This window comes from Maylandia zebra, linkage group LG4 (assembly GCF_041146795.1).
Source record: "Maylandia zebra isolate NMK-2024a linkage group LG4, Mzebra_GT3a, whole genome shotgun sequence".
Classification (NCBI taxonomy): Eukaryota; Metazoa; Chordata; class Actinopteri; order Cichliformes; family Cichlidae; genus Maylandia; species Maylandia zebra.
The window spans coordinates 18,993,073-19,009,635 of NC_135170.1; the positions used below are offsets into that span (position 1 = coordinate 18,993,073).

General features: G+C 41.9%; 1 protein-coding gene across 4 annotated transcripts in view; it reads left to right on the forward strand.

Moving 5' to 3' along the window:
- Window positions 1-8,360, forward strand: part of LOC101477663 (voltage-dependent T-type calcium channel subunit alpha-1I) — a 111,579-nt gene extending 103,219 nt beyond the window's left edge. For all 4 annotated transcript variants that reach the window (XM_076883100.1, XM_076883102.1, XM_076883101.1 and 1 more), the window contains exon 35: window positions 143-8,360. In XM_076883100.1, coding sequence (XP_076739215.1) covers window positions 143-868 — 726 coding nt within the window. In that variant the 3' untranslated portion in view covers window positions 869-8,360. The remainder of the gene's footprint in view (window positions 1-142) is intronic.
- The last annotated feature ends 8,203 nt before the right edge of the window (window positions 8,361-16,563 follow it).

Sequence of the window (16,563 nt, forward strand, 5' to 3'; positions counted from 1 at the left end):
GTAATTGCTAACTAACAAATGATGATCAAGTAAATATAATAAAGGCAGGCTTGTAATCAGTACTGTTACAAGTCTTAATGAAAAAGAGAGTTGGATTGATGAGCTCATTATCTCTCTCCACTCTGTCTCTTATCTCCCTCAGTACCCTTCCCACAGTGATTCGTCCCTCGCTACAGGCAGCTCTGAAGGCAGCCTTCAGACCACCTTGGAAGAAGGACTGAGCTTCAGTGTGTCCCCACCTCAGAACTTAGACTTTCCACTGTCATCAGCTCCATTGCCGCTTATGTGTCCTCTCCCTCTGCCTGAGGACACCACCTCCATTTCTTCCCCAGTCCAGACCCTGAGACCAAGACCGAGCCCATCGTCTGGTTTAACCCTTCTGGCCACCAGGGGTCACCAGCGGAGTCAGAGCAGCGGGCGTGGCAGCACCAGCCCTGGGTACACCCGCGATGACTCGATCGACCCTTCAGATGAGGACCTGGGCATAGGGATTGGATCGTCTATTGGCGGTTGTGGCTCCAGCCAAGCAGGCAACAGTGAACACTTGTCAGAGACACTTAGCAGCTTGTCGCTGACATCACTGCTATCACCCAGCTCCCTGGTGTACCCAGGAGGAGCAGTAAAGAAGTGCAACAGCACAGGCAGCCTGGACCAAGGGGGGATGCTGCTGTCTTCCCGGAGCAGGGAGGGTCGTAGGGAGATTATGGGTCTGGAGCTTATGGACCCCCAAGGCTTCTTGGCCAACCCCTGGACTGGGGTTGATACAAGAAGAGGAGAAGGAAGAGGGGAAATAGGAGATGGAGATCAAGGACTAAAGGGGAAGAGCTCAAGCCAAACAACAGTAGGGCCTTGTCGAAAAAACAGATGAAACCCAATGTTTCCTTTTTGTTTGTCTCTCCATTCCTTGGATCTGAACTCATTGCTATCCCTCTCGCTCTCTCTGCCTCATCGGTGAGAGAAAGGTCTGATGACACACGATTCCAAAACCAAACCCTCATCTTGCCCCCTTAACCCATTTCTATACATTCGTGACAAGCCCATGTCCTATTTTGTGCTATCTATGGGAGTGGTTTTGGTTATGGTCTGTTGGTGTGGAAGTGGCCTTTTCAAGGTCCAAGAGCTTCCACCAACTTGGCGGCTGTACCAGTATGGGAGGCCATGGAAGCTTCTGATCACACAGCAAACCCAGAAGGAGATACAAAAGGGTTTGAACTCAAAGATACAACAAAGAATCTTCATGTTGCTCGACTGTAATTTCCTTTTTCCTGATGGCTCGGGTTCACTGAGGTTAAAAATGCAAAAACAGAAGTAACCAAACAAGAAATAGCAATCCATGCCAACAGAGGGTGTTTTGATTCGCTTATGTCTCCAAGGCAGTGTGGCAAATACACGGGCGGAGGCTTTGTGATGGAGGAATATATGAAGGCGGGAGGAAGACTGGGGCAAGGAGAAGGCAGGTCATTTGTTTGGCTGGAAAAGCAGAAAGCGGATCTAATGTCCATCTGTTCTGGCAGACGGAAACAACAGGTCTTACTCACTCTGGCACAGGAGCTTCTGCTGAGATCAGAGTAAAATGTGAAGGGTGGAGGAAAGTTCAGGAATGTGTGCTCACGTTTGTGTGTGTGTGTGAGTGTGTGTGAGAGAGCACCGCCTCAGGTATCTAAGGCAATGAATTAAAGCATTCTCACCGCTGCACCGCACCTCTGTGTTTTTGAAACCAGGGGGAGAGGTATCAACTGAGGAAAAGTTTCGCACGTCTTTCAGCTTGGTCTTCAGTGGCACCGGGAAATGGAAATAAATTAACAGACTGTGGAGGTATAACTGTGCATGGAGTGATTCGTGAAATTGGTTATTTTCCTTTCTCTTGCCAGCATCTCTCACTCGTGAACATGAAGAAATATAGTATAAAACGGAAAGCTAGGTTGGATGGAGCTTCACAGACGCGGCCAGGAGAAACAGCGTCGTGTGAGCGGCCCAGCTACGCCTGCACTGGAAAATGTGGTTTGCAGCTCCCTCGCTCAAGTGAGACTTCAAGCACACACCTTTTTTGACGCCACTTCCTCTCATTACGTTTAAGGATTTAAAGCGAATGGACAAAAAAAAAAAGAAACCACCCTCACACAAAAGTGTTGCAAGGGTCCTTGACTGCATGATGGGATTGCATTTAACCAAGATTTTTAACTATATACAGAAGTGTATTGACATGTCAATGTTGGGTGATAACCATGTGATTTCTATTCCACTATTTTTGTAGAAAAGAGAATAGGCACGTGCAAGTGTTGCCGTTAATTTGTCCCGATTTAGTTTAACCCATGCAGTGTCTTTGACTTTGTTGTCTAGGACTTTTTTTGGTCTGCCAGTGGCTTCCAAGTTTTCTAACATTTTTCTAAGGTGTGGACAGTGTATAAAACAACGAAGCAAAAAATTTCAAACAAACTCTGTGCGCTGAAGTGATTGTTCCCTCCAGCACATTTCTCCTTGGGAACGCTGGTTCCTCGCGATTTGATTTTTCTAGATGTTGGAGTCTCAGAGGACAACCAGAGGTGGGAACAGCCATACTCACTCACCACATGGGGACTGTCTAGCTCACGGACATTCCCTGCACAAAAGGGGACTTTGTTTGCTTTTAGTCTCCTATGCTAAAAAACAACAACAAAAAAAACCACACAAACAGCGTACACCATCTCTATGAAAGCTTTAATTTGAGCGTTACACCATAACATATCGATTACGGGCACATTAGTGTTCCTTAAGCATGATTCTGGGATTGCAATACAGTATGCTTATTCTTGAAACGACACAGTGATGCACTCAGCCCCCCCCCCATCTTTTCACACATACAGTATGTTGTAGCAAACTTTTCACGCACGGAGATTTGATGCGAAAAGCTGAAACTGTAAGAGCGGAACGAGACTTGGCGTCTTTTTGGCTTCCACCACTCGATTAACTGCTCCATCCAAAAAGGAGACGTTCATCTTTAAGCCTGATTTCTAAGAGGTAGACTGTTTTATCCCTGGCGTTTCAATCATTACCTTATTTATTTTTTTCCATTTCTCAAGAGGAATGAGGTGATGTGAGAAAATCTGAGGGTTTGACCTTTTTTATCATGCAAAATCACTTTGATGACTATGTTTTAGCATATGGTGTTGGGTATTAACGAGTGAGGCATTTGCGTGTGCGCGTGTGTCTGTGTGAGGGACTGTGTGTGCATGTGCGTTTGTGACTTCAGGTAAAGTGTTTGCCTTTTTCCTGAAATGTCCTGTTTGTCAGTAAGGATAGCTGGCGGGGTTAAAGGTCGAAGAGGGAAAAAACACAAAGCAACCAAGGGCTGTTTTAGCATTAAAGATATATCCTCTTATCTTTCTGAGACAAATCCTTGTGTCAGTGAATATGGCATCAAAGGTTAAAGCCTGACTACACAGCAATAAATGTTCTATGTGTATGCCCTGAGTAAATGATGTCAATGTGATTTTTATCTCCTCGGATTACAACAGTACTCATTTTTGTCTGTTTTTGCTTCTGCACGTCTAAACTTCCAACTGGTCGGATAGCACCTCTGCCCTCTCCAAAACCAGTCGCTAGAGAGATGGGCTCCAATTGGATAACATGAGTAAATGAGGTTAACGAACTCAGGTCGGGGGGTAAAAACCACTAGTTTAAATTTTAAAGATAGCTGTAAAGCTGTGCTCAGACAGAAAGCGAAGCAAATTCTCGCCTTGCTTTATTCGCACAAGTTTGACAGCTTGAGTGTTTTGTGCACTGTGCGCTCACACACTACAGGCGCCGGACGTCAGATACAACAAGCAGAACAGTGCACCAAATTTGTGCGTCAGCAGAGTGTGCCTTCATGCACTGTGTGTGTGTGCTACAGCTCTCACTTAGACTGATGTTCAAGACCCCCCTTGTCTTGAACAAGGTTCAGCAAAAGCACACATCTTTCCTAACGTGTTTTTTTGCTCCAGTCCAAGCTGCCTTGATCAAGCCTGCGTCCCCCTGTACACTCTGTATTGTATGCAGTCATGTCCGTCTCTTCAAAATTTGCTTCACCTTCAGTCTGAACACACCTTAAGAGTGTACACTTCACGTTTGTACATATCTTTGTATTTTGATCTGCATGTGTGCATTGCTGCCAGTGATCATGAATATATCGTTAGTATGCATTTCATAAAACTGTACAAAGGTGAAGGGAATGCCCCGGATGTTTCTGACTGCTGCTATGAGACCACTGGAGAATCAGTCACAAAAAAAAAAATGTTTCTCCTCCAACAAAAACTATAAAATGATAAAATATTACATTTTATGTAAAAAATCACACACATCCAGTCTTCATTTTTATGCCTGTGTTTTGTTTTTTTCCACATTTAAATGATTAAGCTTGTGGTATGACAGCCAGGAGGAAAGAGGTTGGATTGTGTCAGGCAGGGAAGACAAAGCCAACGAGACTGCACCAAAAGCTGTCCGCACCCGACATGGACAGCTGGACAGAGTAAAGCTAACAGACAGCGCGAGAGACCGAGGTAGTGAGATGGTGCAGGAGTAGGAGACTTCTCCAGACAGCTTGTCATCGGCAGTCTTGCCCAGCGGAGCCGTCAGCGCGAGAGAGCACATTAAGCATGCACGCTGAACTCAGAGGTGTTGTTTACCTCACACCCTCAACCAGCCAGCCCCTCCACCTCATCTAACCTCTCAAAACCTGTTCTCCCTCCAGGCCCCTGTCCTTCAAATGTCACCGCAGGAGAGTGGAGGTGTGTGTGTGTTTGTGTGGCGAGTGGCAAAAGTGCACGAGTCTCCAAGACTATGTGTGGATGCAAGTGGTAGTGTCATTGCTTTGGTTATCTCCAGGTTCTGTCATCTGGAATTTTTGCAGCTTTTTGTGTGGCTTCCTTCCAATGCCAGATGAGTGCAAGTAGCCTCTTGCAACATTAACTCCAAAGGTCAATATCCATGCCTTTGGGGGACTGGTGTGCTTATTTGATTGATTATTTCCCATGGCAGCGCACAAGTCCCCTGACACATCAGGCCTCGTTTGGTTAAAAAAACAAAAATGAAAGACAAAATGTTCACCACGCCTAGAAACCTGCTGCTTTACTTCACTGTGCTTCTGTGCAGCATGAGAACACTGTGGACAAGGGAGATTTTCAGACTGTCAAAGCTCGCTCTTGTTTTATTTACAGTATGTCTGATGAGAAAGAAAATGCTCCAAACACCTCAGTCGAGCTGTTTTCAGTGTCTTGGATGAAATGTATTAAAGTTGGTTGTGAGGGGTTCTTTTCAAAAAAGGGGGGAAAAATCTTTTCTCATCTTTCTCAAATTTGTCTGCCAAAGACGTTAGGTCAGAAGGTAGTCGAAAAAATTGAGAGAAACGGCGTGCCGTCAAAGCAATCTTTACCCCCGAGTTTTGTCAAACTGATAAACAAGATCCACAAAGATGTGTCTCATTACTGAGTTTTTCTCTGGGCAGGAGGAAGAAAGGGAGGAACAACAGACTTCTGACAACATCCAACTTGTTTTCAAACTGCAGATTTTTTTTTTTTGCTTTTACCCCAGGAGAGAAGTGTTAAGCCTTTCATTCCCAAAAAAAAAAAAAAAAAAAGCAAGTCAATTAGGATGTGTTTTTAATGCTCTGTCACTTAATGACTCACGTAAGCCAGCAGAATGTTTTTGATGTGCAAGGAGATGACCTAACTGCCTGTTTTTAGGGGACTAACATAGACCACAAGCTGCTGTCGTGAGAGAAGTCAAACTGATGGGTTAGAGAGCAGTGTGGGCATTTCTATGTGAAAAAAAAAGACAGAAAATTGTGCAGAGAAATTTTTCTTCCCTTTGAAGGTTCGGCAAATGATGATAAATGAATGCCATTCCATTTCCTGATGCAGCTGTATGGGATTATTACTGTAAAAATGAAGTCCACTTCCCTTACTTCTCTCTTTTTTCATCTCTCTAATCACATCAGCCACTGAATCCTTTACTCTCAGTCCACACCTGAGTCTTTCCTGACACACGCACATGCAGGCGTGTGCGCACACACATCAGGGGCAGGCATTGAAACCAGCCCCTGTCAGCTGTCAAGGCTAACTGCCCATGGGAGTTGTCCAAACCCATTGATTGCATCACAGGCTCGAGGGAGAAAGTCAGATAAAGGCAGGTTGTGAAGGTGGCACAATAAAATGATGAATAAAGTGGCAGTAAAATGAGCTGAATGTGTAAGATCAGAAGAAAAAAGCTATCAATCTCCAGACAATATTTAAACTTTCAGAAATCTAAACTGGTTCTTAGGTTTTGTCTCATTTGAGTGTCTCTTTGTTGTTTGTGCCCACTCTTTTCTCTGTCTTCTCTTTCCCAGCTCGTCGCTCTGTGATTTCAGAGGATGAATTAAACAGGCACAGTAGCAACGCTTTTCCCTATCTGCTCTAATTCAAATAGGCAGCTCTCTGGCCTTTATGAACTTTTACATAATTTGCATCAGTGCTTGTGTGTGTCAGGCCTTTCCATTTTCTCCACACCCCTAGTAACTGAAGGGTTTTGCCAAAAACTGAAGGCTTGCTTAAAGGGGCTGTAAATGCCCACATTTACAGCTGAATTTAATGTGTTTACAAAAATAGTTTGATGTCTATAGCTAATTAACCCCTTTTTAAACATTTTTTAAGTTTGGAGTTTCACTGAGACTAAAAGCATTGTAGCCCGTTGAGGTTTTGCAGATATGTGACCGCTAACCAGGCTATGTCAACTTGTCTGCAATTTTGAAGTTAGTAAGGTTGAAGTCACATGGGCCGAGAGAGTCTGCAACCATCTGGCAACCACTGGCTGGGAGGCAAAAATATGGATTCTCCAACTTGTTGGCAATTGGTTGCTGGAGGTTGATTATTAAAGTCCCAGGCCTACAGACTGGCCAGACTCATCTTGGCAACCATTGGTTGCTAGTTGACAATGTGTATTCCCCAACCACTTTTTAAAACTGTCCGTCAGTTGCTTTACTTACAGATTACTGCTGCTATTCGACGATTACATGGAACACACTGACTTGTCTACAGACACCTGGAAACTACACTCCAAGCACTAGAGAAACTGGAAACAGAGACCACTCACCTTTGAAGTCAAATTTGTTCTTTTTGAAATGTGATGGATAGCTTTTACTTTGAAGGTCTACGCTGGCCTCACCACTTTTTCAAGTTTTACTACAGCTCAGCAAGTAGTTGGAAAGTTTTTGCAGAGAAGTCGGCTGCCTTATGCAGAAACGACAGGTGACCACGACAAACTGCTAGCGTCCAAATCAACCAGCACCTTCCAGAGATGACTGACCAGCCAGCTGGCTAAATATGGCCAGTTCGTTCCTTGTGGTTGCATCACATCCAATATGGCAGAAAACTCTTAATGTGCCCATGACATCATTCGAGAAATCTCTAGGAGCTGTCTATGAGGCTTTACGTTTGCTAATTTGAACCACTAAAAAGGGCTCATCAGCCATACTTGTGGTGTCTTTTGGAGAATTTGGAAAATGTAATATGGATTTTGATTTTACCTGATATGGTTTTCTGTGCATTTAAGTGCGAGAAAAGCCTGTGTTTTATTTTTATTTAGCACTAATTAGCACAGTTTTTCAAACCTTATATTAGCAAGGTCATTTCTGGCTCCCCCAAAAAACTTTTATAGTGACTGAGCCTTCAAATTGGGCTTCACAAACCAATGGGTGACATCCCAGCAGCTATGTTTGAATGCAGCCTATGGTTCCACCAAACAGAAGCCTGCAAGGTAGCTGACTTGTCACTGCTAATGCCTAAATCTTATCCCTTCACAGACACCATTTCCCACCCGCTCACTCTTCTCCCTGCTTCTTTCACTTTTTCTCTGCAACTTAAAGCCATTAGCCGAGAAAGAAGCTGTGACAGCTGAAACTAGGAGATTGGGAGCAGCGCTGACATTGCTAGTTTTAGCCTTGCTTTGCTTTCATTGTGATGGATGATTGACTGGTTTCCTCAACACCTGGACTGCTGTTTTGTAAGATAATAGTGAAAAATAATACTGTAACAATGCTCAGTGACGGCTTTGAAAGACTTATTCGACGCAAGCGCTGACAGTTCTCTCATATTGTAGCTCTGTTTGCAACAGCCAGATTTAAAACCCCCAACTATCACATGGTAAATAGCCTGTATTTGTATAGCGCTTTACTTAGTCTTTAGTCTTAGGATTATATGCACCAGGAAAAAAACTAAGTGATACAGAACTTCAGGAAGGTAAACAAATGTTGCTGATCTTTATTTCACCTGCAAAACAAGAAAAACTGAAAACCATTCGCTTACAGCTGATCCAGAATATCTGATGCTCTTCCTTGTGTGCATATGCTCTGCATACAGAGTGATTTCACTGCATTGCATATCTGATAATTGGCATAATGCACAGAGGAGGCCTATGATGCAAATGAATCCATGAGGGTTGGTTTGATTTTCTTGAGGACCAGTCTAGGGAATTTCCCGCCAAGAGGAATGATGCTGAGTGATTCTATTTGAGGAACTTGGTGCAGTAGAGGAGATCAGTGGTGTGAATGGAGGGGACTCCAGATGAGAGGCAGGAGGGACTAATAAAGTTGTGGCACATTGCACACAGGCACACTGACCGGGTTCAGTGTGTTTGGCATTTGCACCAGTACTGTGTTCTGATTGATAAGGGTGTTAACACCTGGCTGGTCTGTGGCTGTCTGTTACGGCCCCAGCTGGGCCTCCTGAATTTTATGTGGGGACGTAACACTGGCACACCCAGACTCTATCCAGCTGATGCGGTTCCTTCATAGCTGAATTAGAAGAGGGCTCTGCTTGACTTGGCCTCATACAAGGCATTTTGGCCTGCTGAGCGTCCTCTTCAGGTTCAGAGGACACAAACAAAAACACAATGGTTCTTTTTTAATAGATTTTTGACTTTTCTCATCACATTTGACATGAAAACAATTCCCCGAAATATTCTCTCACCTTTGGTGCAGTTGCGATCTCTGACTCTCTTCCTCTTTTAAAAAAACAAACACATCAGAATTTTCCTGAGCTGATACAAACTCTCTGCAGTGACTGTTTCATCATTCAGTGCAGTGAAAGGCAGATGCATGAACTGTATGTTGGCACTTTGGACATACATAGTTGTTCTGTGGCGTGATGACATCTTTGTGTTTCCGCCTCGTCAAAATATTTTTTCTGCTCCTTCTTTGAGAGCGACTTCCACTGTGGATATAAGATCACCAGAACACACAGCTCGTATAAATACACAGCCACACTGCTGCTACACATAACTACAGGACAGCTGGTACACATGCACAAACAAGAGCATAGAACATTAACAGATGTATAAATGTATTCAGAGTTACACACTTACTCTCTCTCCCACAGCTGCACTGTCACTGATATTTAATTCTGCTTTGACCTTTGGCCTCTGCTCCAAAAATCCATAATACTGACACTTAGTCCAGCATTTCAAAGACTAATAATGATAAACAGCACAGAAACATGTAAGCAAAACAGTTTTTCTTTCATTAGCCTGAAGCATCCAACAGGTTCAAGCACCTTTATCAATAAATATCTAACGACAACTGTCTGAGTGTCTCACCTGTCCTTATCTAGCTGTGCCTGGCTGGCCGTACATATGAGATGGCTGCATGGTGATTGGAGCAGCCATATATGAAAGTTGATACTCGGGCAGAGGAGGAGCAGATCCCAGGGGGGTGTAGCTGACAGACCCTCCCTCCACTATGAATGTCTGCTGGAGGAGAAGGAGGAGAAAAGGGAGCAGGAGGAGGAGGGTCGGAGTTTTCCCCTCTACCGCTATATATACACACAGCACAACACTTTTAAGAGTATTTAACAAGAGCAAGTTTCCTTTTTCCCTGGTTTTACTACCACACTGTTCACCAAAACGCAGCAAACCTTCACCATCTTATCCAGAAGGGTCACCTCTTCATCCTCACATGGAAGAAGTAATCTGATTGGCATGGTGGTTTGTTTGAAGCAGGGATTTCGGAGTGGCCCTTGTGTAGCGTTGGAACCCAGTCACGATGTGTTTCATCCATTTCATAGGTTGGTTTGCCTGCAATAATGCCAAATAATTAGCAACTCTATAAATATAATGTAGTTCTGCAAATGATTTTGCAGAAGTAGGATGTTTGTTCTAATTTGCTATGACCTTAGAGCGCATCGCAAATAAAACTAATAGGCTATAAAGATATGAACATATTTAGAACTTACCGGAATGAAAATGTCTGGAGCACCAACAGATATTTGGAGATGGAAGAGAACTGGATATCAGCTCATCTCACAGCTGCTATCCAGGCTAGACTCCTTCTTTTGGTAACATCCGCTAGGTGAGCTGCCTCATGTTGCTTCCAGTTGGGAAAGAATGAAAAGATAAACCATTTTCAAGCTTATTCTCTTGCCGGTCATGCGATCTAACATTACAACCGACCACGCAGCAAGTACTAACTGGTGTTATCCGTCTGCTTTCGCTCCTCTTTTGCTAGCGCTTTGTTTGGTCCAGAAACATGGCGCCTCAACCAAAAATCCTGGTCACGCCCCCTCCCGTGACATCACGCTCCAAAGCCCTATACTAGTTTGTTTGTTTTTAAATTAGCAAGATCAACATACAAACAAAATGCACCATATATTACACATTCAGAGAATAGACATTCCTTACATATTAGCAACTTTCATACATAGGAAAAAGAAGATATAAAGATGGGGTCATATAATCAGATTAAATCAACTCACTAAATCAAAATCTTCCAAAAAGGAAAAAAAAAAGCAGCCTTTTTATCTTTAACTAAAGTCAAAGATTTAACCAACAGGTTTAAGTTGTTTCTCCAGTAAGCTAGTGTTGGTTTGGTCTTACAAAAACGACAAGCTTTGTATAAATTGCTTGCACAAGATTAATAACACATTAACACCATAATTAGCTTTCTTTTCTTACAACAACACTCCAAACAATATCATATTTAAGGTAAATGGGGTAATTTGAATCCCACTGGAATAAAGCCAGGTATGAAAATCCAACCAAAATATTTGTATAAAATTGCACAAAAACAATAGATGGTCCAAATCCTCCTCTTCTGTTTCACAAAATACACAATTACCAGTTTCTATTTTGAATCTATCATCAAGGAGTCTATTTGTCGGGTAAATTTTTAAATTGGACTTCTTTCCCTTTAGGAGGGACCTATACTAGTAAACACGTGTTTAAGACTGTAAGGCACCCCTTCTGACTCCATTCTTGTTATAATAAGTGCCCTACGGAGCCCCGCAAGGGACATGGGAGGAAAAAAAATTAAGATAATCTTTTCCGAGATCCCGAGTTTCGCGATCTCGCAAAAGTTTTTGCCGCATTCGGAGGCCGCCAGCTCGAAGCCGACCGGGAGGTCGAGGCACGATGTGCCGGGAGAGCGGTGTTCCCCGCGGCTATAGTAGGTCTCGACCTCCCGTTAGCTTCGCGATGGTGGGTGTTAGACGTCTCCGAAAACGTCGGAGCACTTTTGCAAATATGTGATGTCTTGTAAATCGAGCAGATATTTGATGTTTACACAACTACATTCACGCCTCAAAATATCTTAAAAGTATATTTTCTCGCAAAAGTTTTGCGAGATCCTGAGTTTGTTTTGCGAGAACTCGCAAAAGTTCATCTTAATTTTTTTTTCCTCCCATGTCCCTTGCGGGGCTCCGTAAGAGCCAGCTCTTCCCTGATGTCCATTTTTGGGACAGAGTTGTTCTCTTTCTGGGATCCTGTGGCAAAAATTTATAGGAATTTGATCTTCTTAGACTGGGACTGACATTTCTTTTCTCACATATTAATTGGGATTTCTAACTGCATAATTTTTCTGAAGCCAGCTGCTTTTACTTTGCTCCATTTGCCCCAGATGATCTGTCTCCACTCCTGTAAACCCACTCAGAATTATGTAGTAAGTTTAAGCTCATTGTTGAGTCGAGTGGTTGGATGCCTTTTTACTCTTCTGTCTGTAGCTGCGGCATCAAATGGCACACACAGCGTGGGGCAACACAGCCGTATTTAAATGTGAAAACCGAATGTGAAAACCGGAGATGTGCGATTTTGTATAGTTCTACGTATGTAGTGGTTCTACATAGTGCTGGTTTAAGTGCACAAAGACGTGAGAAAGCAGTTTAGAATGACAAAAAATGTTGCAACAGAGCTCCAGGTATCTTATTGCAACATCTCTTTGTTGGGTTTAATACCATTTCTCTTAGCATTTTTAACGTTTTGGTCTATTTCTCAAATCAGTGAGCAGTTTAATCACAATATCAAATAACCACTTGTGCATACAAGGATTTATTGGAAATTGCAAATGTTTCCTACATTCCTATCCCATGCTGATCGAAGTCTATTTTAGTGGCTGTTGAATAGTCTGACATCCTAAAAGGTCCACCTATTGCAACATGGCTAAACAAACTGTCTTAACCTGTCGAACATGATTTCTGCATATTTCTGTTAGACTGTGCTAAAGACATGTCCTGCTGACAGGAAAAAGAAAGCTTTACAGTAGTGCAAAGGCCAAAAAAATAAAATAAATGAAACATGTAAAATGTAAAATGTACCACTCCCAGGCAGAATTTTGCAAGCTGAGCCGTACTGTGAATTGCAGCGTAGTTTGATGGGTCACCAATTTCTTTCGCTTGCAACGCACCATTAAAAGACTGTATCTAATGTAGCTTTTGCATGTGTCAGCTGTGTTGCTTTACTTTTCTTTGTGCTTCACAGTGCTGCAAAACAGTCTCTTCTGTAACGCAGTGACAGCGTCTGTTGACAAATTACAGCAAAAGCAGGAAAGGCATATGTGAATCTTATCCAATCTCTTGCAATCAATCTCCCACACACGGGTAACTTTGTCATATGACTCAAAATGCACCAGGCAGCCTTGTTCATTTGCAGTCGTTACCATCGAAACTCACACTTACAGAGTACACTGATATATTGACAGCATTGCTAAGCTGTCTTGCTTGAACGCAACCGAACAAGGACTTGTCCCCTGACGGCATCAAAATGTTTACTGAGACAAAAACTTGGGCTCTTTTTGCAGGTTATCTACTGTGTGATGCCGCTTGCAGGAACGGTTTCATGGTATGCCCTCACTCTTTTACAAACATCAGTTTGATTTGAGAGAAAAATGAAAGCTCCAAGTGTTTGCAAAAGTCAGGGGTAAATTATTAATTCTAGGAGCCTTCCTTAAAGGTTTTTGAGCTATAAACAAATCCAGCTCTTCAAAGACTAAGATGATTATAAAATGGGTAAATGTATTTATTCATAGGCCTTCCTTTATATAGAGCTTGTTATTCAATTTCTCTTTCTCTTTTCTGTAGATCAACAAAATTTAAATATAATATTTTATTTCTAAGTATATGTTATTGCCTTGTCTCCTTTGTTTCCACAATTTAATGCATTAGAAGCGATTTGGTGTTTTTCTTATGACAACATGTGAGATTAATTTTAGATAAACACAGACTGTTTTCCATCTCTTTACTTTCACATGTAGCAAAGCTCACGATATCAGTTTCGAGCCATTCACATATTGCCTTTAAACAGCATGCAAAAGGAGGATTTTTTGGGGGGGGGGACGAGCCAAAAGATTGGAAATACAAGCTATAATTTCAGACGAACATTTATGGGTAGCGGTTTCATGAGTAAATGGAAAAGCTGAAATCACAGTGACCTTTCGAAGACTTTGTTTCACAGGATGTCTGAGTGCAGTCTCATTCTTTCTTTCTTAAGAATGCTGATTAAAGCTTAAGTTTGCAATAATGTGCAGTCGTTGTTTATCTCAGTTTCTTTGGCACATTTCTCAGTTCAGTTGCATTTCCCAAAACATTCAGAAAACCATTAGATAATCTGCAAATGATTTTAACTTGCCCAAAACTTGTAATTCATTTGTCCAAATCAAATATTTTGTGAAAAAAAAGCTAAAGTCTTTCGCTGTAGTGTGAAAATGATTAGATGTTTCATCGGAAATACTTTGGAAGTGTGTCCTTCATCTTTTACATTTCTAAAACGTCCTACATCTTTTCACTGACACTGCTTACCTACTCTACAGATGACTGCATGCAAGCAAAACATTACCTTTAGTCTCTATGGTTGTTAACGAAGCTAAAGCATCAGAAGAAAAATATACAGAAACGCATATAACAATTGATTAAAAGATTAATTAAATGAATAACTGGTGAATAAAAAAAGTTCTCCACATCACAGCGCATCCTGAGCAACAAAGGCGGCAGTTGTTTTTTGTTTTATTTTTTATTCATGCATTGTATTTATTTCATATTTAGTTGAACCTTTAATTATGGCAACCTTGGCAATCATTATGCACTTCAAAGCAATCGCACATGAAAGTTGTTTCAAAGTCGGGCGTGCTACAAACTGGGACCTCTTGGTTTTAGCTTTGTTGACATTTTACTTATCTCAGCATCCTCCGGTGCTGTAAACATGTACGACTGAACTGTGTTTCTATGCACTGAATATAGTTAAATCAATATGCATGAGCCCACCTTCTGTCTCAGGTTAAAGTGAAGCAATACTGAGCCAGTATTACTGAAACATGCCAGAGGTGCATTTAATGACGTTTCAGTTCGATGCCTGTTGCATTTTGAAAAGCTTCATTTTTTTTTTTTTTGACACCTGGGCCTTGGTGTTAAGAGCTTTCAGCTGTACGCTCTCATGCATGCAGCGCTATGAGCCCACTGAGAGTGAAAGTACGGGACAGAACATCAGCTTGAACTCAGACACACGTGAATTTGCATAACGCGTGACACAAGGTTGCAGTGAAGGGCAAACTATGAAGATGCTCATGAATTTCAAACACCTTAAGTTTGCATGCATACATGCGGAATGGGATATAGTCTTCATCATGCTTATTCATTTAATTACAATCAGAACTGCAGTTCAGAAACGTGAACTTTTTGTTGCCCTCATATATAAAGAGACTGCACCAGGTGTCCATGGTAAATTCTCATTTAATGTAACTACTAACTTATGTGTTTAGTCATTCTGAAAGGATAAAACCTAGTGAAGGAATTACTATTAATGTACAAATGTTCCTAATCCTCCTTTCTTTTGGCCTTTTGCTTCACTTTTACAGTTCATCTGCTCTATGCTACTCAGTGCTTCCTTTTCAAATGTTTCTCAATTATGTTACCTTTTCCTGTTATACCCATAAAACCTCTCAATTATTTTTCGTATCATGTAATGTGTAAGACTTCTGGAAAATCTGGAAATGCACAGGCACGTTGAAACTAACACGCCGGAATCAGCGCGCTGTTTAGAAGCAATATCACGTTGTCATGCGTTGTGGTTGCGCTTGGAAGTTGTGTTTTTTATCTCGTTTGGTGCCTTTTACTTTAATCTCTATGAATTTTGCCTCGCCAGGTTGAATCTTACGAGTTTTTTTTTATCTCCCTTCTCCATCACCTCATTTTTATCACTGTAATTATTCACTCTGCTAAGCATGTAGGCCCACACTGGGAAAAGCATTTCTTCTCCACTGGAGAGCCTGTCTGTCCTGTTTACCTAGGAGGCTGATGTGTGGGAGTGCACATGTGGGTAAGAAAGAGACGCTTCGTCATCTTTGCTGCAAACATGTTGATTGTCAAATGTTCCTGCATTTTGTTGAAGGCCGGATCAAGAAGCCATCCTGGCTCTTTTTTGTAGCAAATGTTGCCTTTTGTCCTGGCTGTGACTGCATCTACACAAGGACAATATCACTGACAGACAGAGCTAGTTTGGTGGGTGAGTACGAGGCAAGGAAGGAGCGAAAGAGACAGATGGAGACTGAAAGACTGCGCTGCAGACAAAGCCAGGTGAAAAGATGAATGAGGTTGAAGCAAAATAAAGAAAGAACTGACGACAGCATGGCAAAAACATTCAGAAAAGCATCCGTGTGGCAAAGTAAAACTGAGTGTGTCACACTGCTATACAGCCACTTGACCGGTGACTTTTTAAAAAATGGCCAGATTTAGCTTTTGAACATATGTTGTATATCCACAGGAGCTCAGGAAGTGAAACTGAAGCCAACACTTCATGCACAGGATGTATCCATATTGGAATTGCATCTGCCATGTCTGCATTCACTAAAGCAGGGAAAGAGGGCAAAGAAAGGGGGTATAGAAGAGGAAGGGAGAGGGAGGAAGGTTATGGAGGAAAAACATAAAATGTGAAACAGACACAAGACTAACGAGCAGGGAGGTGACAAAGAGCAAGAAATAGTGAAAAAAAAAGACTAATAGGAACAAAGAAAACATGCTATTCATATATATATAATATGGCTGTGCCGTAATCAATCTATTCATTGTACTTGATGTGTCCCTGTCATTCACTTCAGGCATGTATACTTTAAACCTTGTATCTAATAAATAGCATCTCTGTTTTTCTGGCGATCGCCATCAAAAGTTTTGTTTAGCACCCAATAAATATCACATTTTCAATATCTAGCAATAAATAAATAAATAAATAAAATAAAATAAAATAAAAAAATTAGGTGCCATATGAATACTGAACAGCTATTGCTTGCTGTAATCAATCCTTCTGTCCAGATTGGCTGAA